Below are 25,699 nucleotides of genomic sequence, written 5' to 3' on the forward strand. Positions count from 1 at the left end.
GAAATTATTAAAAAGATAAGGTTTATTTACTTATAGAAATGCTAATTTTGTAAGCCTTTCTACTGTTTCTTCTTCGCAGCAATTGAAATGTATAAAGAATGAAGCACTAGATATTCAACTGAAAGTATTCAATGAGCATAAGGAAGAAGACATGATTGAATTCTCTCATCGTTTAGAAGATATTAGATCTGAACTAGAATATCCTTTTGATATCAGCAAGAGAAACATGAACAAAATAAGTGTATAATGGAAATTTTTTCTGGTGTAATTTCTGTTTAAAAAACTTTTCAGTTAACATTTGATGGAAATATTTTTTCCTTGCTATTACTCTCCTTAACACTTTTACTGAAGTAAATGATGTCTACAACATGGTGTGGAATACAGTTAAGGACACCAGTGCTGAGGGATATTTTCTTTCTATTCTCCAACATCTTTTACTGATAAGAAATGATTATTTCATACGGTATGTTTAATGCTATGTTAAGTGTTAGTTATGGATTTCGTTGTCATTTAGTCATTGATAGGCTATTTCTTCCATAAATTTAATGCTAAATAAAGTTTAATCTTTCTCTTTGTGGATTGCAGTTTGTAAGTATTCCTTTGTGAACTCATATTCAAAAATACCAGCTTTGAATAAGAATGCCATACGGTTTTGCCTCTTCTGCTCAGGATACAATTTTATATATAAATCTAGAAAACTTTTTGTTGACATCTGAACCTTGTTGACTGCAAGTATAAGTGATAAGGACAGGTCTCTTAATCGATTATAAATCATGATAGGAGCATTATAATTTTGTGGTGTATTTGAGTCGAAAGTCAAAACCAAGCATGCACAGAAGTGCACTTTAAGCATATATTCAGATTTCTGTATAATTTAGAGTAACTTTTGGTTGGGAATTGAGTATTCTTAATATACATTATGGGTCAGTGTGGACATGTTAGTGTCTCTTGGAACATTAATCCGATAAATTACAGAGAAGTATTTGATAAAATCTTGGATATTTGAAGCTGCCAAATACTTTACTTTGTAAAATCTGCTTGTATTGTTTTTGAGGAAACACTGGAAGAATCAGATGTGAACTGAACAAGGAAGGAAAGCCCTCTATTTTCTGCATAGCATTCTGTATAACCTTGCATTTTAGGCAAGGTCTAGCACAGATGTGCCCTTAAAGGTTAAGAGTGCTTGCCTGGCATGGGTACACCTGTGCTAGACCTCTTCCATCTGAAAGGATTTGAATTCACAGCTTTAATGTTCTAGGCAAGTGACCCAGCTGTCACACCTCCCAGCATTTTAGAACAAGAGGTTTTTCATTCCTCTTACTGAAACAGGGCTGCAATGCATCCATAGTTACAAAAGTCACAAAACCAGAAGGGGTCAAGCTGAAGGAAGAGCCTTCTTTTTACTGGGAGGAGCAGGAGGGAGTCCTTCCTTCCTGTATTTCCCTAGGGGGACAGATGCAGAGTTTATATTATAAGAATCGTTTATCTTTAGGTCCATTATTTTTTCAGGCTTTGTGTAAACTGTTCTTGTGTAATAAACTGCCAGAGTATTTGTCCTTTGAGACTTGTGGGGTTTGCACCTACCCTTCTGTGGAAATAAGGCATCCTAAATCTTTGACCCTACTGCGTTCTTAGACAAGATGTTAAGTATATGTTAATAAATAAATAAATGTGCTATAAAATAACTCATCTCTGTCTTTAGTCCACAGTATTTCAAATTAATTGAAGAGTGTGTGTCCCAGATAGTGTTACATCGAAGTGGAACAGACCCAGATTTCACGTATCGTAAAAGATTAGATATAAATTTCAGCCACTTAGTAGGTAAGTACAACGTTTGGAAATGATTACAGTATCGTACTTTTTTATGTGTTCCAAAAGCCAAGTTGAAGTTGTACATATGATTAAGAATCTTGTGTTCCTTGTATATATGCAAATGTGTGTGTTTATTTTTTCAAGATGTTTGTGTAGATAAAGCAAGATTAGAAGAATGTGAAGAGAGGGCTTCTGAACTTTCCAGAAAAGTAAGTAATTTTTAAGTTATGTGATCATAAGATGGACACAGGGAATTACTTTATAGCTTCATGAATGGCGTAACTGAACGTGGTGTAGTTTCTAACTTCAAATTACTATTAGTTCTGTGTTTAAGTGGGAATTTGGAGGCGGCTTCTGCACTAGAAGCAGGGAAAAGTGATGTAAAGTAGTTAACCTTAATTGAGAGTCTTTCTACTCTTTATTTTAAGTACAAATCTCCCAAAAATCAACTGAATACTTTATTTGAACACCTATCAGTTTCTTCAGCAAGATAAACAGTGGTAGAATAAGAATTGACTTTTTTGTATCTACAGACTCTATATTACTGTACATAATTTTTTTCGAGCTACTCTGTCTAATTCCAACTTAAAATGCCTTGAGTACTTTATGCCATTTCATATAATAAATACTTGAAATGATAATAGAGATGGTACTTCCACTCAGTGGATGCATGGAAGTTAGAATAGCAGATGTGTTGTACGTATCCTTAGTATTATTAACATGTGAGTTTTAACAAACGCAAAAGGAAAAGTTGGAATCTGAAGCAACGATGTGGAACTGACTAGTAGCTGCAATTTTTTTTTTCCTTTCTTTCTTCTTAGTTTGAAAAAGATTTTGTAGTTCATCAGGAGACCCAGGCCCTACTGCAAAAAAAAGAAGAAAGAATCAATGAACTTGAAGCAGAATTACAAGCTTTTAAATCACAGGTATAAGACAGTTTAAATGAATCTATGAAGTGTTGTTTTTGAAAAGGACTTCATTTTGCATCTTTTTCAGATTCCAATAGTACAGCTGAGGGCTTTTTTAAAGAATCCTTGTTATTGATTATTATTGAATGTTAGTTTCCTTTATTTCTGTTTTTCACAAAGTATTCTAGTGTGACATTAAATAGCTGTTTGAGTTCCCAGATGATCCTTTTTGTGCTTGAGCTCTGTTAATTAAACGAGTTTCTTATGTTTCATTTGGGTTTTGCTTTCAGTGTCATATATTTCCAAAGTAATTAACCACATAGGGTAATAAGTCTTACGCTCTTAGATTAGCATTCATCACTGTGATCTTTATCCCTCCACAGGAAATTACTCATTACGCAGTTTGCTTTGCTGAAGCCTTTCTATGGATATCCAGCAGTGAAAGAAATAACCTGTGGCTGGATAAGAACGTTTCCTGATAATTTTTCAATTTTCAAGTATAAATAGATATTTTAAAATAATGTGATGGAGAGGAATATTGCAGATTTTTGAGAGTAGTACTTGAGTTAACTTATAGCTGCTTCAGCTCTAAAATCTGTGTAAGGATACTGTGTGACCAAGTGATTTTTCCTGTGTCTTATTTTCTGGAATAAGAAGCACAGTCTGAAAATGAATAAAGCCAGACAGCATTGGGAAGACATGCATATAGGAAGGTGATAAAATATATGTTTTGATCATAGAGGGTTTTTTTATACTTTTGAGCTTGTTTAATTTTCTTAGTGAAGAAAATTAGTTTAGCTCTGCTTTGATATGTTGAAAAATGTCATTTTAATTCAAGTTTCTGTACAGAATTGACTGTTAATGTCAAAGTCAAAAGGCTTTAAAAAAGCAATTACAAAAACTGTTGCATTCAAAAAAAAATGGGAGCTGTATATCATTCATTAAGAAAGGGTTTTAAGTGTCTATCTTGAAAACATACTTAATGCTTATTGTGAGAGAAATAGGTTTTCTCTCCTGCAAATTTAGTACTCTTAAATCCATCTTGAGAGGAATGTTTGGTTTCCTTATGGCATCAGTTGCTACTTAGCGTGTTTACTTCCACCTTTCCACCTCTTAGGACTATTTTTCTCCTGATCTCGTTCCTCTACTCTTCTGTTTTATTTAATATTTGTTCATGTATTTTCTTTTTATTAGAGCCTAATTGTTTAGTGCCTACTTGTCAGGGTAAACAATGCGTATGTTCACAAATTCAAAAGAATAATACTGTTGTGCTTGTATTTGTTTGTATTTATTGCTATTCAGCGATTTCCTTTTAAAAATATTAAATCCTTTGCTTATTATATTCCCTTCCATTTTTTAAAAATAAAATGGACTGTTTCAGCTTATAATTATCAGTTGAAAAGTTGATTAATACTATAACCAGTAGACAAATATTTATTTTTTTATTCTTCCATTGTTTTTTTTCAACGACCTATTTATTAATGTTTGAAGGCCCATGATAAAAGTTCTTCAAATAGTAGAAAAAAATATAACTTTTCAGTCTTACTGAAGTGCTAATAAACTCATCTTGATTACAGTATAGATGTCCTCACTATATAGAATAAGAAGTCAGTGTGTAAGGCAGCTATGTTTTTTGGAAGGATTTTTTTTTTCACTTTGTGCTTTCAATTCTGAAAAATGAGAATGTTCCCATATTGGAAGATGTCTGTTTTTCAATAGAATTAGTAATCTCTTCAGATTCTACTATTACGTCCTTGGAATGTTGCTCTGTAATCTATAGGATAAGTAAGAGCACTACAGACTAGGATATTATTTTTTCAATTTGAGCTAAACCATGGTAGTCTAGATAAAATTTCATCAAGATACCTATGAGATGATTCTTCTATCATTATCAGTGAAATATGATAAGTGGGATATAGCATTTCAGTTCGTCATTTTTGATGTGCACTCCCTGCTCTGAATGTCCACTTCGAATGTTGAGACTTTCAGTTATGAAATCAAAAGCATGTTGGCCTCGTTATAATTTGTATTTGATTGCCCTATACAAGAAAAATACAAGACTTTCAATTGGCTTGCCAGATTTAATCTACAAACTATGATTGTTATGGCATTTTGTTGATAAAAAATGTGAAACTGATTAAGAATATTTTCCTTATCAGTATGGCTCCTTGCCTCCTGGTTTTCTACCATCAACACGTGGAGATGCGTCTATTGTTCCGCTGGCAGCTGCAGGACCACAACTGCCGCTTCCTCCTCCCCCTCCACCACTGCCTTCTAACGGAGCAATTCCACCACCACCGCCTCCCCCTCCTCCTCCACCACTTTTGAATGGCTTGGGAGTTCCTCTGGCTTTTGGTGGTGCTCCTCCACCGCCGCCTCTACCAGGCCTGCCTGGAGCACAGTGGTCTCCACCTTCATGTACTTTGCCATTTGGAATGAAGCCTAAAAAAGAATTCAGACCTGAGGTTACCATGAAAAGACTTAACTGGTCCAAGGTAGTACTGATTAGTGGCAAATACTTGATGTAAAATCTTACGCAGAGCTTAGGGTAAATACATTGTCAAGAGTAAAACTATATAGAACAATTGATACGTTAGTTAAAATTATGTAAGATACGAATGCTTTCTGTCTTTAGTTTTCATTGTTTTCTGAAAACTGCATTTCATTCACTCATGAATCATCTAGGGAAGTATCTGTTGACTTTCTGAGGCACCTCAAAAAGTCAGTTCTGGTTTAGAATAATACAACCTTGATAGCAGCATGCTTCCTGGGTCTTGCTGCGCCTTGTCTTTTAGCAAACTGTTTACGTCAGATCAGTCACTACACTGTACTAATATCTATAAAGTTTCCATATAGGTGTCTTGCTTCTGTGTAGCCTGGACTGTGAGAAGGAGCATTACAGCTTTCTCCATTTGTCCTTGGTGTAAACGTACTTATATAAATTTAATGGTTGAAAAAACGTAGTCTATTTTCTTTTTCTTCTCAATTGTTGACAGGATCTCAATCTACTGAGTTTTGGAAATTAGAATTATTTAGACCAAAATAAGTCAGTGAAAAGATTTTCAGAGTTTTATAAGGCAGTCAGCCTACAATCTGAGAAGTAAGGTACTTAATATCTAGTTAAACCTGCTGTGTTCAGAGACTATTTAAAGTTTAAACAAGTTCTAAATCTAGACCAAAGATAATTTGCTATGTTTAGACAGAGTATGTTGTCTGTATTGCTTTATATTGTTAGAATCTGTTAGAATTTGTTAGAATCTGTTAGAATTCTATGATTCTATAGAGGGAGGTAGATTCAGATTGAATATTAGGAAAAAATTTTTTACCATGAGAGTTGTAGAACACTGGAACAGGTTGCCCAGAGAGGTGGTGGATGCTCCATCCTTGGTGACGTTCAAGGCCAGGTTGGACGAGGCCCTGAGCAACCTGATCTTGTTGGAGATATCCCTGTTCCTTGCAGGGGGTTGGACTAGATGACCTTTGGAGGTCCCTTCCAGCCCTAACCATTCTATGAATCTATGATTCTAATTTGTCCAAAAGCACTTACTATAAGGATTATCTTCAATCAGAAATATATTAACAATTCTAAAGATAAGTTATATACTAATAGTTCATGTTTTACAGAGCTCTTAAGTATTTCATTTGCTTTATAATGTCAGAGCACAGTCTCTGCATAGTATAAAAATTATTTAATTAATAAAAGTTTGGTTTGTCTCTTACTTGTAGATCAGGCCTCAAGAAATGACAGAATCCTGTTTTTGGGTTAAGGCAGAAGAGGACAAGTACGAGAATGCTGACATGCTTTGCAAATTGGAACTTACGTTTTGTTGTCAAAAAAGGGGTAAGTAATTGGTTTAATTTTCAGCTTTTGGAGATAGAATTGTAGAATGGTTAGGGGTGGAAGGGACCTTAAAGATCATCTAGTTCCAACCCCCCTGCCATGGGCAGAGAAATCCTCCACTACACCACGTTGCCCAAAGCCTCATCCAACCTGGCCTTGAACACTTCCAAGGATGGGGCATCCACAACTTCTCTGGCCAACCTATTTCACTGCCTCACCACCCTCAATGTAAAAAATTTCTTCCTTATATCTAATCTAAATCTCCCTTCTTTCAGTTTAAATCCATTGCCCCTTGTCCTATCACTACACGCCCTTGTAAAAAGTCCCTCTCCAGTTTTCCTGTAGGCCCCCTTTAGGTACTGGAAAGCTGCTATAAGATGACCCCGGAGCCTTCTCTTCTCCAGGCTGAACAGCCCCAACTCTCTCAGCCTGTCTTCATAGCAGAGGTGCTCCAGCCCTCTGATCATCTTCGTGGCCCTCCTCTGGACCCGTTCCAGCAGCTCCATGTCCTTCTTGTGCTGGGGACTCGAGAGCTGAACACAGTATTCCAGGTGGTGTCACAAGAGCTGAGTAGAGGGGCAGAATCACTTTCCTCCACCTGCTGGCCACACTTCTTTTGATACAGCCCAGGATACGATTGGCTTTCTGGGCTGCCAGTGCACATTGCTGGCTCATGTTGAGCTTCTCATCCACCAGCACTCCCAAGTCCTTTTCCTCAGGGCTGCTCTCAATCCATTCTCCACCCAGCCTGTACTTGTGCTTGGGATTGCCCCGACCCACGTGCAGGACCCTGAACTTGGCCTTGTTGAACTTCATGAGGTTCTCACAGGCCCATCTCTCCAGCCTTTCAAGGTCCCTCTGGATGGCATCCCTTCCCTCCAGCGTGTCCACAACACCACACGACTTGGTGTCATCTGCAAACTTGCTGAGGGTGCGCTCGATCCCACTGTCCATGTCTCCAAGAAAGGTGTTAAATAACACTGGTCCCAGTACTGACCCCTGAGGAACACCACTCGTCACTGGCCTCCACGTGGACATTGAACCGTTGACCACAAGTATTTGAGTGCGACCATCCAGCCAATTCCTTATCCACCAAGTGGTCCATCCATCAAAGCCATGTCTTTCCAGTTTAGAGATAAGGATGTCATGTGGGACAGTATCAAAGGCTTTGGATAAGTCCAGGTAGATGATGTCAGTTGCTCTTCCCCTATCCGTCAATGCTGTAACCTCATCATAGAAGGCCACCAAATTAGTCAGGCAGGATTTGCCCTTAGCGAAGCCATGTTGGCTGTCACCAATCCCCTCCTTATTTTCTATGTGCCTTAGCGTAGTTGCCAGGAGGATCTGCTCCATGACCTTGCCAGGCACAGAGGTGAGACTGACTGGCCTGTAGTTCCCTGGGTCTTCTTTTTTCCCCTTTTTAAAGATGGGGGCTATGTTTCCCCTCTTCCAGACATTGGGAACTTCACCAGATTGCCACGACTTCTGAAATATGATGGATAGTGCCTTAACAAGTTCATCTGCCAGTTCCCTCAGGACCCGCGGGTGCACCTCATCAGGTCCCATGGACTTGTCCACCTTCAGGTTCTTAAGATGGTCTTGGACCTGATCTCCTACAGTGGGTAGTTCTTCATTCTCCCAGTCCCTGCCTTTGCCTTCTGTGACTTGGGCTGTGCCATTGGAGCTCTTGCCAGTGAAGACTGAGGCAAAGAAGTCATTGAGAATCTCAGCCTTCTCCATATCCCGGGTAGCCAGGTCCCCTATTTCCTTCCAGAGAGGGCCTACATCTTCCCTAGATCTCTTTTTATCACTGACATATCTGCAGAAGTTTTTCTTGTTGCCCTTGATGTCCTTGGCCAGATTTAACTCTATCAGGGCTTTAGCTTTCCTAACCTGATCTCTGGTTGCTCGGACAATCTTTCTGTATTCTTCCAAGGCTACCTGTCCTTGCTTCCACCCCCTATAGGCCTTCTATTTGTGTCCGAGTTGGTCCAGGAGCTCCTTGTTCATCCATGCGGGCCTCCTGGTGTTCCTATCTGACTTCCTCTTTGTTGGGATGCACCGCTCCTGAGCTTGGAGGAGGTGATCCTTGAATATTAACCAACTTTCTTGTGCCCCTCTTCCCTCCAGGGCCTCGTCCCATGGTACTCTAACAAGGAGATCCCTGAAGAGACCAAAGTCTGCTCTCCTGAAGTCCAGGGTAGTGAGCCTGCTATGCACCCTCCTTGCTTCTCTAAGAATCTTGAATTCTACCATTTCATGATCTCTGCAGCCAAGGCTGTCCTTGAGCGTCACGTTCCCCACCAGTCCGTCATTGTTGGTGAGAACAAGGTTCAGCGTAGCGTGTCTCCTCGTTGGTTCCTCTGCCGCTTGGAGAAGGAAGTTATCATCCCTGCATTCCAGGAACCGCCTGGATTGCCTATGCCTTGCTGTGTTGTCCTTCCAACAGATATCAGGATGGTTCAAGTTCCCCATGAGGACCAGAGCTCGTGAACGTGAGGCAGCTCCTATTTGTCTGTAGAGGGCCTCATCCACCCAGTCCTCCTGGTCAGGTGGTCTGTAGCAGACCCCGACTACTACGTCTCCTGTCCCTGCTCTCCCTTTAATCCTGATCCATAAGCTCTCAGTCGGGACCTCATTCGTCCCCAGGTGCAGCTCCATGCACTCTAGCTGGTCTTTGACATAGAGGGCAACTCCTCCTCCTCTTCTTCCTTTCCTATCCTTCCTAAAGAGCCTGTACCCGTCTATTGTGACACTCCAGTCATAGGATTCATCCCACCACGTCTCCGTGATGCCAAAAAGAACATATCCCGACAGGCACGCACACTCTTTCTAACTCCTCTTGCTTATTCCTCATGCTGCACGCATTGACATGAAGATATCTTTAAAATTCTTGGGGATTAAGTACTACATGAAAATTCAGAATATAACATTAATGTTCTGTTTTTGAAGTGGCATGCATGAAGAAAAAAGTTTGAAAGTATCAGACTGATTAAAGCAGTAACGTTGAACTCTTTTACTGAAAAGGTGAAAAAAGTTGTTTTGACCTATAAGGAAAGTTTACCAAAAAACCTCAATAAATGCTTCTGGATAATACAGACTTTTATTCAGTCATGTTTGAAAAAATATTTATCAAATTTTGGCAGAATACCTTAATAAAATACTGTGACCTAATCTAGCATCCGGAAGATGAAGTATTTACTGTCAGAATACATATGATAATTGATGTGTTCTTGTTCTATGAAGGAGGAGGATCTTTTAATGAATTTTTTTACTTTCTGATAAACCTGTAGCAAGATAGGTCTTTCATAGTTTGCTTAGTTTCTTCAACTTTTAAAGCCTTGTGACAGAGCAAAATATTTGAAAGTATTCCTGGCTTTAAATCTTTTCTCCCTTTCTGGAAGTAAGTTGTCTCACTAGTAGTTCAAGTTATTCTACTCCATATATAGACTACCTATATTTTCACTGTTATTTCAAGTCTCAAGAGACTTGTTTTTTTCTCCTCCATTTTAATTGGTATCAGAGACTTAATACTTTGAGGCAACCAAAGGTGTGTAATGATTAATTCTTTTTCAAATTGAAAAGACATTAATATGTTTTTAGCTTGTTTTACAAATTTCACGTTGATACTTTTATTTAATGAAGTTTTTCTTTTTTTTTTTTTTAATGCTTTGGTATGTATTATGCAATATTATTTTTTTACTGTAATCAAGAACTTCATTCTGCTTTTTTCAAAGCAGACTTTTTATGCTCTAGCAGTATTTTTGCGGAGTTGAGTATTACAGTTTATTACTGTTGATATTTAATAATAATAAAAATGTTATACAAGGATAAAAAGGCAAGAAAACTTCATGGACTTTTTTTCTCAAATCTATTAAAATAAGTCTAAAAGATAATTGTGGTGCCTTTATAATGTTAGGAGAATTCCCAAGAACGTTCCCTGAATTAATAGGTTCTAAGGTTTAAAAGCCACTGGAGGAAATAGTGTTTCCTATGTGTAATTAAACAGTAAAATTAGGGAGACAAGCTGATGTTCAGACCAAACATGTTAATGGCTCAGAAGAGGATTGTGAATCTCCACAGACAGTGAGAACATTAGAGTTAACAAGATTAACATCCCTTCAAAGTTTAACTGAATGGACTTAACACATTGTTTTGACAAAACTTAATAGAAGAAAGTTATTGGATCTGCAGTTGAAAAATCAGTGAAGTTTACTCTTATATCAAATGAGGAAGGGGAGGAGAGTGATTAAAAGGCTGCAGCCTGCAAGGACAAATTTAACATGTTTATTTTTACAGAAGGTGTTTACTGCTTAATTTGATTTTATTTTTGAAATCTCTCTCATCTCATACGGGTGATATAAATGTGCCGTCATGCTAATTTTTCAAAGGAACGGGAGACACTAAAGGTTTTATTAAGAACAGCAAGTAGGTGTCTAAAGTGCAACATGGAACTAAATGTCACCTTTGTTCAAGTGAGTAGTTTACAGAGATTTGTGTGAATGTTTAAACACGTTAGTAGACAAGACCAGGCATTTCAGTGTCTGGTATTAACAGCAAAAATTCTAATACAAAGGACGGCTTTTTTTTTCACATGACCATAGAGAGAGGGGATGCTTCTTTGCATATTACGCATAACTTATTGATTATGTATCAAGAATGCACAAAACTTGCCAAAGAAATTGGAGACATCCAGTTTTCTTCACTTCTCAGTCTTGAAGAGATTTAACACTAGCTATTCTCTAGACTTAATTTGGGAACAGTCCTCGACTGTTTCTAAAGCTTTGTCTCTAAAACCAGAAAGACCAGAAGCTGAAAATGATTCTGTAGCCAATTGACAGCTTGCAAAGAATAAGCTGGTTTCCACTCTATTGAAGGGTCTGCTTATGCACTCTTTTCATTGAAGTCATTGTGTCAGAAGAGGTATCTAGTTGTGGAAGCAGGGACCAGAATGTTCAATGATGCTTTAAGTGAATTTTATTCTGATTTGAGTACTTCAATCTGATTCTACTTAATGTTCAGTTGGTGTGTTTTGCCAGCCGATGTGCCACAAGTATTTTAGTGTTGATCCAGAAGAGGAAGTCTTATGTCTATGTAAATAATCCATTGAGGAATTTCTACTAGAAAAAGGAATGCAGAACCGTATAGAATAGATTTGAAGCTTTAACAGATGTTTGTATAGAATTTATAAATGATGTTGATTCTGAATCTGAATGGGTATTGAAGCAATTGAAATAACTGAAGATCTTATGGAAGTATGAAAGAAATATTACTGCAAGAATAAAAAAGTAAAAGAGGGTCTAGCTTCAGAGTGTAGGAAAAATAGTGAATAGTAACATGGAGCAAAGACTACACATGGAGAAAAAAGAATCATTCTTGTTGAGGATGTCTGGAGACAGGTCAGAGTCGTGCCCTTGAGTCATGGGATTATTTTGTTAGGAAGGGACATCTGAAGGTCATCTGGTCTAATCACCTTCATAAAAGGACAGTCAGCCTGATTTATGTTGCTTGGCTCTTTATCCAACTGAGTTTGAGATATCCCTAAAGATAGAGGTGTATGAATGGACAACCTGTTCCCATATTTGTCAACATTATGGTGAATTGTTTTTCATAACAGCTTCTTGGAATATCTCTTGTGGCAACTTGTGTCTGTTGCCTCTTGCTTGTTGCACACCTCCAAGAAGAATCTGATTCCCTCTTATCTGTAACCTTCTGTTAGGTAGTTTGAGACAGCTCTAAGAGTTCCCTTGCCCTTTATCCTTCTCAAGACTGACAGCTCTCTCAGTCTCTCCGTCTACATTTTATGTTTCAGCCCTCTAATAATCTGGATGATTTTTCCACTGTATTCGTTGCAATATATCTGTATTTTTGTTGAAGTACTTCAGATACTTCTCCCTGAGAGAGAAGTGGAGTAGAGGGAAATAATCACTTCTTTGACCTGTTGACAATGGTCTTGGTAACTTACTGGAGAGAATGTTTTCACTGTGCTGCTTGTTTAATGGTAATAGTGATGGTGATAATGACCAGTCCATGTAATGACGAGTCCATGTAAGGTGGTATAGGGCATTTTCTCTTCATTCTTTTACTTCTTATAAAGCTATTTTTCTCACTTTCCACATATTGAACCATTTGTGAAAGCAGTTGGTGTTATAAAAAAAATCTTTGATACTTCTCATTGTTCCAACTCAAAGCATCAATTGCTGATGGTATTCTTGTAGTAAATGTAATTTGTTTATTGACTCAGAATTTATTCTTGTCTCAGAATAAATTTGTAATCTTAAAGAAATCTAAGATTTTAAGATATGAAAGAAGTAGGCAAGGGCATAATGGAAAACTAGCTCCTTTGTCATAAAAGCATATAGATTTACTGCTACACAGGGAATGTGGGAGATGAATATTAGTTTGGAATCTGGAAATACAGATCAGTGTGTGGATGGAATATTTTCAGTGTGGATGCTTGAGAAAAGATTTGATTGTGACTGAAAAGTGTACATACGTTTGAAATATTTGCAAGAAAACATGAGAGTTTATTATGACATGTCTTAAAGACATCGATGTGGAAGTAAGGTATGCTTCATGGATCTCTCCTGGCTAGGGGTGAAAGAAAGAAAAAGGCATTGAGAAGTTCTGAAAATAAGGTGATGAATGTGAATGGTTTGCATGGGTGATCTTTGATTTTTCTGATAACTTTTCTTTTTAAAGAAGAATTGGTATGAAGGGTAGTTAGAGACTTGAAAAAGAAAGAAATAGTAAGAAATATCAAGTGTTCAAGATTTATCAGGATTATACTCAAGGTTGCAGATCAGTGAAGAAAAATCTGTGAAAAGCCTTTTTGGCAACAGTGTTATCAAAGGAATCTCTTACTATAATTCTTTGAAAACAGCCTGATGTTTTCATCCTGTATTTCTCTAGTTCTCACATTCTCTAATACAGCCTAAGTCCCAGGAAGCCTGATGGAAGGATTATAGTCACTGGTGTATGATGTTAATATGCTGCCGGCTTTGCTGGAATGATCAGACTTACAGGCAGTGGAGTGGCACTTTGCACAAAAGACAGCATGAAGTGTAGCAGTGTGAAAATCTTGTGGGGAGGAAAGAATCCTACTGTGCGAAACCTTGTGAATAGAAATAATGTCATATTGTCCTGTATTAATAACTCTTGGATCAGATGATGTTTGTGATGAGAAAATGTTAAGTAAGATTAGAGAAGCTGCAAATTTTGTGACAATACAGGGGTGATTTAACTACCTGCATATCAGTTGAATCGATTCCTCATCAGGATGTTATGAGAAGAAAAAAGCTTTGAATGCAACAAATGACTGTTTCCAATATTTCTGTAACCAGCGTGAAAAGGAACCATTCTAGGAACGGGCTTGAGTCATGCACAGGACCTAGGAGGTTGAAGTAGGAGACGAGGAGAGAATAATCATTATCTTAGTGTTGTACCAGGAGAGAGCAATCCAAGTAAATCCAAGTAAATACTTGGACAAGTATTCAACTTCAGGACAGGGAACTGAATGAAAGATGCAGATGATCAAGCAAGCGAGATACCCATGCCTTCTAGCAACTCAGAGGCTGTTCCGAAAAGGCCATGTTAAAGATTTGAGTCAACTTTGTTTTGTAATGCAGAAAAAGCCCAACTAAACCTATGGGGTAAAAACGCATGTGACTAGATAAGAAAGGAAATTCCTTGCAAGGAAAAGAATAGCATTAAAAATGTGGAAGGCCTGGCCGAATGAAGATAACAGGAAAAGTCATTAAATGTAGCTAGATAAATGTAAACAAGACATTCTTCACATACTCTTTTAGAATTCTGAATTTCTTGTGAAGGATCCTTCAGCTGATATTGAAAAGCGTATTTAATTTTTTGAAAATCAATTTAGATAGGGAATCGGTGAGACCACTTGGTGACAACTTCAAGAGTTCAGCAAGTTCAAAGAACACTAGACAAATTCGGGGATAAGATGTCCAAAAGAAATAGAAAAGAATGTATTTGTAGGAAGAAGAGCTTCTTTTGGGAACTGAGGAGAAGGGATTATAAGTAGTGATAAGGCTGGCATAGTGTCTTTTTAAGTAACATCTCTTACTGTAGCTCTTTGAGAGAGAGTACTGGGCTAGAGGGATCATTGGTCAGACCCAGTAGGGCATTTATTAGGGTCTTAGTCATTGGTATAAGAGTGCCTGTTAGCCTGGAGTAGCTTCAAGCTACTATGTTTAAGACTTACAATGCTGAGATAAGGTAAGTTTTTATACGCAAATACTTGGTCTTGTCACTTACAGAAGGGAGTAAAGTAATGAAACACCTGTGAGAAATGTATTTAGTTTGTGGAGATACTTTGAAGAATACTGATGTGGAGAGGATGTAGCAATAAGTTAGTGGAAATCTGTGAATAAGTGTAATTAATGCAGTAGGACCGTAGTAGTTAGGCTTCATGGTGGGATGTGTGTTCAGGATAACTCAAGAGAGGAGCAGCTATATGTTGCTTGAAGTCATCCTTCAGGTGCTTGAAGTGGTTTGCGAAAGGTGATTTCAAGACTTAGGAGGTTGTATGGAGCATCCAAGAAAGCAACCTCTAGCCAAAAAGAAATCTTTGGAAGCATTTAAATACAAAATGACAATTTGTTTTATCTCTCCAAAATACAAGAAAGGTAGTGGTTTTCTGAAAGACATGCTTTATAATTAATGTGATGTGTTTATTAATATCCTAATAATAAGTTGATTTGACTTGATCCAACAAATGTTGGTGTGGGGTTTTTTTGTGTGTTTTTTTTTTTTTTACGCACACAACTGCTATGTTTAAAGTATAAAAGTCCAAATGAGGATTAGAACTCGCAGATCAAACATACCAGAAACCAGTCCTAAATGCTTCATTAGTTTTAGCAATATGCAGATAACTGCAGTTAATGGGAGATGGCATAGAAAATTAGAAATTTACTTTTTCTTTTCTAGGTATCAAAGGGGACTGATCTACTAAACTTGAGAGAGAAAGATTGCATGATCTCTCTCTCTTTTTTCTTTTTTTTTTTTTAATCAGCTGGGACAGATTTTCATCCTAATCTTATTGGAGATGACAGTGTCTGATCCCATCACACCAGACTCCTGCCAGACTTGATTATTCAGAAATAAAGCACTTCTGTGGGAGTGCTATCTCTGTTGGCACTTGTCTTGAAAAGGTCAATATAGTCCGCTCTATTTTTTTTTTTCTTTTTATTTCTTTTTCTCCCCTGTATACTCTGTAAGAAAAGCCATCATGGCCTAAACTGCTATGGTGCCAACAAAGTCTCAAACATTTTAAACCAAAAAAGAGAGTAAATGCTAGCAAGAAGGTCAAATCAGCAATGTGAATTGGTTTAGGGCTGTATTTGACACACTACAGCCTACCCAGCATAAGCAATAGAACTTAAGCCACCTGAAGGATTAGACACCAGTGTCTTCATACATTCCTCCTCTGGAGGAGGATTTACACAGAAGTTGCTCCAAACTGTACTTCTTATAGAATCTTATTATTACAAACTTGTAAAACTGCCAACATTATAGTCTACTAACTTCTGCTAGTAACATAGCACTGAGTAACTCAAGTTACCTTGTAATGTAACTGTGTACAAGTAGAAGTAAAGCCTGCTATGTGTTTAAGTTTGGCTGCGTTGCAGTATCACCCTAACTACATTTCAAACCAACATTATTCTAAAAGACTTTCACATACAAAATGAAAAAGGAAAAAAAAGGTTTCTTTCTGAAGAATGCAGGAGTAAGTTATAGGCATTTATTTACGAGGCACAGCAACCAATCACTTTTATAAAGCACTGAAATATCAATGATATCTTGCAAATTCAGCATGTCATCTTTCCATGGAGGGAATTTCCATGGAGGTATATTTACTGTAAATATATTGTTTCTATTCTTAACAGATAGAGTGATCTGTGCTCTTATCTTATTTAGATATTTTTATCAAATATATTTGTTATGTGCAGATTGATATATAAGAATCAGTGAATGAATATACTTCTGTGGTGGGTTGACCTTGGCTGACTGCCAGATGCCCACCCAACTACTCTGTAATAAAACGGAAAAACTTGTGTGTTGAGTTAAAGATGAGGAAATGACTTACCAATTACTGTCATAGACCCAATTTTGGGAACATTAATTCAATTTATTTAATTTATTTTTTCTAATGTCCTATTACAGGTAGGAGAAACCTTCAGTTGTTCAGGCTGTTAAATGCATGTCAGGAGATGTTATAAATAGTTTTAGAAAAACTTTTGTTACTAAAAGAAATTTTGACTTTGCAGTTTGTTGGGTAGGGAAAGCGTATGGTTGAAGAGTTTGTCACAGCACTTGTAAATAACTACTGAAGTACAGTATTAATTTTACCTTAATTTTAATTTATTTTGACTGTGACTTTTTTTTTCTTTATGGCAGAGTTGCAGTATGGGTTATTATTAGGTGATCAGTTCTTACCTTCTACACACAGACCGTTATTAGCCGTCAGCTTCAAAACAGATGGAGTGCTTTCCTTTCCCCTCAGTGAAGTGCCTCGGAGGAGTAGTTCCTGTAGTTCACTTTTACCTTTTTATTTCAAACAAGCAATTTTTTTTTTTTCCATAGTTGATTTCTATCCAAAATGCAATATTAGTCTGGAGTCAACTCATGTTTGAAAATATGACAGTATATTTAGGCTAACAAAAGCACTTCACTCCTATTTCACAACAATGTGATAGGAACAGCCTTTAAGGGCTTGATGTTTTAGAAGCAACAAGAGTGTTCCTTTATTGATTTCTAGTAGAGAATGTTTTACGGTGAGAATAAGTAAAATCTTAGAGGAGACATTATTTTCATGTATCCAGAGAGGGGGAAAAAAGTCTGCTCAGTATCATAAGTCCTAAACCATAAATACTAATGGAATTGAAAAACAGATTTGGAAATTAAAATGTAAGTTAAAGGAGTTCAACACACAGTGCCTCTGCTCAGTCTAATAATTTTGCTGGAATTTTTCATTGGAAAATGTTCAGTTTAACAACTTATTTGTCCCTATACCAGCAAGGATCTTGCATGAATTAATTTGCTAGTATTTGTATCACACATGAGGTATAAAACTCTATACACTTACTGCAAACCTGTTTTTGTGGGGTTTATGTCCTTTTTAGTTTTGTTAGATGTTTATGCATTAAATGCTTTTGATGAATTTCTAATCTAATTTTACAAGCATTTATACCTGACTAATGGTAACACTATATTTGAGTGCAATAACATCTTCATTACAACGGTGCTTTTATTACATCCTTTTTTCATTGTGAGCTGAGAAACATAATTTGAATGCAAGAAAAGAAACGTTAAACAAACCTTATTTGGCAAACCTTCAAAGTCACTGTTGATGAAAATTATTAGCATTTAAATTTCCATGAGCGCTACTTTTCATGCTTTAGAAGATCTACCACTCAATTTCTAAATGAATGGCTTGATTCAGAGAAAATTCATTTCAAGGACAATTCATTTTTAAAAAACAAACAAAGAGATTACGCGTTAATGGAGCAGTGACTTCCAATTAGGCAGCTGTTAGACAGTACTGGTATGCCATGCAGAATATAGCAGTGTGTTTGGCAGAACCTTTGGTTCTGTTTGTTTTTGATCTGGTTCTGGTGGAACAGTGTAATTTATTCATATGCAAAAAGTGGTTATAGACATCTTCTTTCCTTATCCACTAGGATTGCGTATTCCTCTTTACCTACTAGCTCCAGGTAAATATGATCTGACCTTACCTAATATATAACTACTTTTCTTAATTAAAGTGGGGTCTTATATAAAAACCAGTAAGTTGGTTATTTCATGTGAACATTTGAGAAACAGAGTTCCATCGTAAGCTGCTGTTCTTCTCTATGTGATCTCTACATTCTAAATATCTCATACAGTTTCTTCATTCTAAATAGATTCTTCTAGTCTGTAAATATCTTGCTTTTATAGTTTCCTAACAGATTTTTAAACAGGGCTCTTTCAATAAGTTTTAGAAAACAAATATCACCACAAAGGATGTGTATCTTGTAAATGTCCTGTAGATGAGGTTCCCCCATGCCCTTAATAGCAATCAGGTTCTGAAGACTATGTAAGAATGGAGAGAACTTAATTGATCTGAAATGGTATGACTTTTTGGGGGCATTAAATTGGAGTTTGAACGAAATAATCTTCTACATAGGATGTAATCTAGTTCAGCATTCTGAAAACTTTCCTAATAGGACAGGACATTTTTGCATGATTTATTATTATTAATTATTATTATTAGGCACAATAGTTAAATATTTACAGTGAAACAGTAATTATGTTTTCAGATACATTATTCTTCTGGATCAGTTTGTTGCTTTTGGTTTCATTTAAATTAAGAGAATGAAGACGCTGGATTCTGTAGCTTTTAACAACTTTGTATTTCTGTTTTATGTTTTTGCTTCCCTACTCTTTCTGTTTTTACAAGTTAGTGGGGCTCTACTTTTATTTTAACTCACAAGATAGTTCTTCTACAACCTTACTCACCTCTAACAGCACCTGAGTAATGAAACTTAGAAACCTTATCTGCTCTATTACTCAGTTTAATAACTGTAAAGACCAAATGTTTCCTGCTGTGCAATCTGACTTGTCCTTTGATATAGAAATGCCTCTTTCTGAATTTGTATATGCATATGTATAGCTTGAAAGGGCACCAAGCTAGGAAGAGCCTACTTAGGGTGACTGCTTATCTTTGCAGTTCCTTGATCCTGTGGTGTAATGCCTCATGTCACTTAAAATTTGGCTTCAATGTACTTGATACATGTGCAGCAGAATGTTGTGTTTTGTTGCTGGCATTTCAGTGTGAGATCCCAAAGTACTGGGTCATCTCTTTGAAACAGTGGGAAGACGGAAAAAGCAACTAAATGTTCAGCAAGATTGTTTGAATGAAAGCTGCTATCAAAACTGACAACATGGAGGGTAGATGTAACTGGATTGCATGAAGAGAAACTGGAATTCAAGGCTCAGTTGCACATTGCAGGAGAAATCTTTGCGTGTTGTCATGGTTTAGGCCACTCTGGCAGCTAAACTCCTCACAGCCGTTCACTCACCCTCCCCCACCCCCTGGGGATGAAGAAGAGAATGAAAGAAGAAAAAGAAGAGACCCGTGGGTTGAGATAAGAACAATTTACTACTACCGCTACCAATATTAATTGGTACAGTTTACTACTGTACCATATGTACGGATATGTATAATGATAAATATATACAAACGAGTGATGTACGGTGTAAGTGCTCACCACCCCTTGACTGAGGCCTGTCTCGTCCCGAACTAATGATCCTGAAACAGATAAGTCCCGACACCGCAATCCCGGACGAGTGAGAGGCCTGAAAATAGAGAGCAAGACAGACAGAGCACTCAGAGAGTCTGAAAGTGAGAGCCCTGGGAGAGCAAAGGCCCTTCTTTCCGGCTGACCCTCGTTTTATACTGGGCATGACGCTGCATGATATGGAATACTAATTGGCCAATTTGGCCCTCAATCCTAACTAAGCACAAATCATAAACAGAGTCGTGGACCCCCCCTCCCGGCCGTGCTCCCTGCTATCCGTTGTGCTCCTGCACACAGGCAAGAACACGGCAGCTGAAAAGTCCTTGAGGTCTCAGTGCCAACTACAAATATCAGTGCGTTGTCAGCATTCTTCTTATAATGAGTCCCAGACTAAAACCAAACCACAGAGCTCTTCTGGCTGCTAAAAAGTACTAACTCTGTCCCAGCTGAAACCAGGACACATGTGGAGCTCAACAGATCTATAATGCCATTGTGAATAGAAACAAACCTGGATGGATAGACCTAAACCTAAACTGGGTTATATCATCCTAACTGCAAAAAGTCAAGAGGGGAAGTGTACTGTCAGTAGTAATCTAGTAGCATGAACAAAATTGCTCTTTTAATGTTCAGTAGAAGAGGAACAGTAGTGATAAATGGAGGATTGAACTCAGTCAAACTTGAAAAAGGAGAAGATGGAATCCATTCACTGCTACCAGTTGACTCTCAGAATGTGCCTGTGAGTCATTCAGCAAAATAACAGAAGAGGTAGTGAGCAAGTGGCGATAAATTCAGAGTTAAGTTGTGTTGCCTAGATGCGTGCTTTATAATAAATATAAAAAATAGATTTTTAGGAACAGAATATCGGTATGCAGTGGAAGCAGACAGTTCTGATCTTCACATTACAGTTGCTGAGAGAACCTGTGAGTATGGACCAAAACTCAAATTATGAAGCATATTTGGGAATAAATAAAAGCCTTCCTGAAATAAGTCAGTATGAAAAGAGTAAGAGAAATTAGAGACAAAGGGTTTCTTGTGTCAGGGAGTTATTGTGACTGAGTTGTCAAGAAAATACTGTAATTCACTTTGCTAGAACTTATGCCTACCTTTAGGGCAAAATGGAAAGTATATTACACTTAACCTCCTTAAAAATAATTACAAAAAATTGTTTGTTTATACCACTATCAGTGTTTGTTCTGAACTATCTATATAGCTCTTGGTACTTAAGAGACTACAGTCTCTGAAGATAAAGCTTATTCTTTGATCACCAGTTGGATTTTTCCATTTACTCAAGGAACTATTTGTATTCAGCCTTTAGAGGGGGAGCAAAAAGTCATATCGATTTAATCAAAGTATATTTCTGCTGCAAGAACCACATTTACTGATAATGATCCTTCTGATAGTTGTATATTCAGGTCAATTAGAATGAATGCTTTGTTAGTGTTTACAAGCAGAAATAATAAATAATTTTGATGCATGTAAGATTAGACTAATTCCTCACAAGTCAGTGAGGTCTAGTGACTAGGTAGTCAACCATTATGCATATGTAAACCTAACGGGAAGAGAGAGATGAAGTCCTGTTCTGCAGCATTTAGAGATGTTAATGGAATCAATACTGAGAGGTCTAAAGCTGACACAAAGCAGACTTATTTTTCCCTCCTTATCTTTCCCCAGCATTTAAAAATTTGAGGCTAATACAAAGATGTCTGACCAGATAATAAAGAAATATGCTTGTTGTTGTATGATAAATTATATTTTTCTTTAAGGGGCATGTAAAATAAATGAATCTGGATACTAGACTGATTATTCAGTATCTTTATAATATAATCTACATCATCTTCAGTCTCACAAAACTATGGCACAGACTTCGAAGAGCAGGAATTCAAGAAACTTTAATGATATGAATTTTGTTTGCCTGAGTTGCTGAACGAATGAGAAGTTTTCTGGACAGAGTTTAAATGTGTGCTAATTAGAAAGTCTTTTAAAATTTAGCCTGAAACTATATCCACAGTATTTGTCTGATATGTTGGCTTTGGTAAATAAGTTAGATTTCCTATTATCTATTTTTAATGTAGAAATACGTAACCTTTTTCAACATAAGAGAAGATGAGAATTTACAGTGAAATTACATTCAGTTTTGTAATACTGTGTGGTATTTATGTGTTCTCTAGTCAATGGAGACAAGAATTCACTTGCAATTCTGTCATCACATCATTTAGTCTCTGACAAATAGTACGTGAATGTCCTGGTTTTAGCTGGAATAGGGTTAATTTTTCTTCCTAGTAGCTGGTATAGTGGTGTGTTTTGGATTTAGTATGAGAACAATGTTGATAACACACTGATGTTTTTATTGTTGCTAAGGAGTGCTTATACTATACTCTACTGGTGAGGAGGTGCCCAGGAAACTGTGAGGGAGCATAACTGGGACAGCTGACCCAGACTGGCCAAAGGGATATTTCATACTGTATGACATCACGCGCAGTATATAAACTGGAGGGAGCTGGCCGGGTGTTGTGGGATCGCTGCTTAGGCATCGGTCACTGAGTGGCGAGCAGTTGCACCGTGCATCACTCACTTTGTGTATTCTACTTTTATTATTGTTATTATTTTCTCTTCCTTTGCTGTCCTATTCAACTGTCTTTATCTCAACCCATAAGTTGTTTTTTTTTTTGATTCTCCTCCCCCTCCCACTGGCTGGGGGGAGTGAGCAAGCAGCTGCGTGGTGCTTAGTTGCTGGCTGGGGTTAAACCATGACCGTGAGATACAACAGCATTTTAGTGAGCATAAGTGCTACGATTCTCTCCCACTTGCTTTTTAATCTATTATTCTGAAATGCTGCATCTTAAAGCTTGCTTGCAATGGATGCTTTCTCGATTTGAATCTTTTTCTCTCTTTACGATTGGCTGATCACTTCATTCCTTAACGTACCACAAGAGTGTGTCATAGTACAGTAAATGATCAGTATTACTGAATATTACAGATTTGTGGAAAAATGAGAGAAAACTCTAAGAAATACAACAGATGTTACTTCCAACGTTTGTAATTCTGTAATAATGCTGAAGAAATGTGGTTCTGTAATTGGAAGATACATAAGCAGACTTACAACTAGAAGACTTTTTGCACTTTCACTTGGAAAAGTGAGGTTCATGGTATTTCCTGCAAGTCTGTATTTTCAGTGGAATTAGCAAGTAGCATTTTGTAACCCAGAACCTAGTTTTCTAGTTGATTCTTGTTTGTGTCAGTTTTTTATATCTTTCATGTTAGGGAAAGCTTTTAACAAATATTTTTCTTTAAAGACAATCATAGCATTTTATTAGCTATTTATGTGGAATACTACACTGAATATTAAGTCTTTGAGTATATTTAAATATTTTTAAGTACTTAGGCTGTGAATTAGTGTAAAAGGTTCTTTTGTGGGTTAGAAATCATGTGCTTAAATTACAAAATTTACTTTTTTTTTTTTTAATGGTAGTGATTAAGAGCTTTTAAAGTGCAAATTGCGAAATACCGTTCTAAGATCAGAACACCGATGTGTTCTTGGAAAATTGTGCTGCAGATTGTATTATAGTCTCCAGTTATACTTTCCAGTTCAGAGGGAAAACTAAGGTAATGTACAAGTTTAGTGTGCATCCTATTCATTGGCTTACAGAAGTTAGAATGATTTTTTTTTTTTTTAAATAATTAACTAAACAAATGGGTTTTATTTCATATTAGGATTTCAAGATTTATTTCAGATTTCAGGGCTGGCAATTACGTTTTATTTTACTGGACATCTCATGCCACTGTACAAATAAATAACATGTACCTTTTTTGTGGAGTTTATGGTGCTCTAATTGTTTTTATAAGTTAAGTAAATTTATTTGTTATTTTGAAAGGCTGTGGCTAATTAAGGTATCTATGGTATTTTAATGTTATTAGTTGTTTAATTTACTTTCAGTTTTCCCAGAAAACTTGCTCTTGGTTTCAGCTGTTATTCATATCTGTGATGTTATGAGCAATCATGAAAAATATGCTCTAAAATATGGGAAACTGATGCAAAAACTGAAGTGTAATACACAGGCAAACATGGAAAACAATGAAGTTTCTTGGAGACATTTTTACCATGTGATTTTGTATTTCAGGATGCAACAAGTAAATATAAGCAGAAGTTTGAAAAATCACATGAAGATACTCTTTCATTTAAATCGTAAACTATTTTAACATAAATTTCTAGAAAGAGACAGGAGGAAGCAAGGACTATTTGCACAAAATCAGCCTGTGGATGTATGACAGCAATGCTAGGCTGTGTTTCCTTTTAGAATGAAATACATGCTTTTTGTTTCAATATCCTAATTCTGGTACTACAGTATATCAGACTTGCAGTGATCAAGCAAGTTTTACTGCTTTTAGTGTAACCAGCTTTTGACGTTGATTTCATTGGAGAGAAAAAAGATCTAAGCTGCTTATATCTTTCGAAAAGTTAGAAAGGTACACTACTGTCAGAAGCAGCACTGAGAACACTGTATGTTACTTTTCCCTCATCTATTTATTTGGTTATTTAGTTATTTATTTATTAAATCCAGAAATGTGAAAGAGACATTGGCATTTTCTGTAAATAATCGTATCAACCTAGATCCCTCTCTCTGTGTTATGTTCAGATATGCGTTGATAAAGATACTAATATCAATCAGTCAGAGGAGTTCTAATGGTTTGTTTCCCCTATAGATTGCTATTGAGAAATATTGTTTTCTGGTATTTAATGTGTCTTTAATTGTAAGAAGCTATAGCGCTTTTTTAATAAGCTTTGCATGTGAGAGCCCCTGTATCCCAAAGAAAAGAAAACAATCTGATACCTGAATAATCTGGTTTCTAGAGGTATGTGATGCAATTTCCTCATACTGTAGACATCTTCATAAGTATATTACGAATACAGAAGTTTTACCTGTTATAGTTTGTAGTTTAATGATTTTCTGATAAATGAACTTGTGGCTACAGTTTCTAGATGGTACTTACTTTATTTTTGCTTTGTTATTTTTATTCTCTTTTGAGGCTTCAAGAGAAGCAGAACTCTAATAGACATTTCATAAGGCCATAAAATTAAATAAATGGTCATTGACTCATTTTGTATGTTTTTTCTCAGCACTTTTTATTAGTTTTTCTGTATTAGGCCTGTCCAAAATCAATAGTTAAAATGGGCATTCTTCTGAACAGCCTTGAATAATTGGCTTATTACAGGGTATATTAAAGCATATAATCTAAATGAAGGTATGCTCCATTTACCTTTACTTGCAGTCTCGTTATGACTTGAGACTACAAGAGTTTAGTGTTTAATATGATGAGCACAGAGATCCTTAATGGTATAACTCACATGCTTAGACAGTATACCTATAATAGTGTAATCTTTTGCTTGATACACAGGGCATTGAAACTTCTAAAACCTCATTAAGTATTCCTAATGTCCTATTTCAACCACTGTTAACAGACTAGACAATGTGTCTAAAGTGATCTTACAATTTGATGTAAACTGTAGAGTGTTAAGTCGAAACTTCCTAAACTGGAATATGTTGGTAAATCCAGTTGTTTCCAGCTTGAGTGTATGAGGTTAGTCAGATCTCTTGGCCTATAGAAGGCTCATGGTAATACCTACCTACCTCTTCTGAGCTGTTTAACACCCTCAACCCCCCAAAGAAAACAAACCAAACCAAACAACAACAACACTTTCCCCCTGCCCCTCAAAAAAGCAACCTGCCTTCACTTGCCCTCTGGAATATTTAATCTCTTTCACTAATTAATTTTCTAACAGTATTTATAAATGTGCTTTGAAAGTAAGTTGAAATTATTTATCAGACATTCTAGCAAAA

The 25,699-nt window shown here is 36.7% G+C and overlaps 1 protein-coding gene across 1 annotated transcript in view; it reads left to right on the forward strand.

Annotated features, from left to right (window-relative positions):
• The window catches only part of DIAPH3 (diaphanous related formin 3), a 250,682-nt gene that overhangs the window by 58,518 nt on the left and 166,465 nt on the right, over window positions 1–25,699 (forward strand). The window contains exons 11-17 of the mRNA XM_086611740.1: window positions 80–198; window positions 347–463; window positions 1,703–1,821; window positions 1,957–2,021; window positions 2,634–2,738; window positions 4,880–5,215; window positions 6,447–6,561. Coding sequence (XP_086467866.1) covers window positions 80–198; window positions 347–463; window positions 1,703–1,821; window positions 1,957–2,021; window positions 2,634–2,738; window positions 4,880–5,215; window positions 6,447–6,561 — 976 coding nt within the window. The remainder of the gene's footprint in view (window positions 1–79; window positions 199–346; window positions 464–1,702; window positions 1,822–1,956; window positions 2,022–2,633; window positions 2,739–4,879; window positions 5,216–6,446; window positions 6,562–25,699) is intronic.

Source organism: Tauraco erythrolophus, chromosome 1 (genome assembly GCF_009769465.1).
Source record: "Tauraco erythrolophus isolate bTauEry1 chromosome 1, bTauEry1.pri, whole genome shotgun sequence".
Classification (NCBI taxonomy): Eukaryota; Metazoa; Chordata; class Aves; order Musophagiformes; family Musophagidae; genus Tauraco; species Tauraco erythrolophus.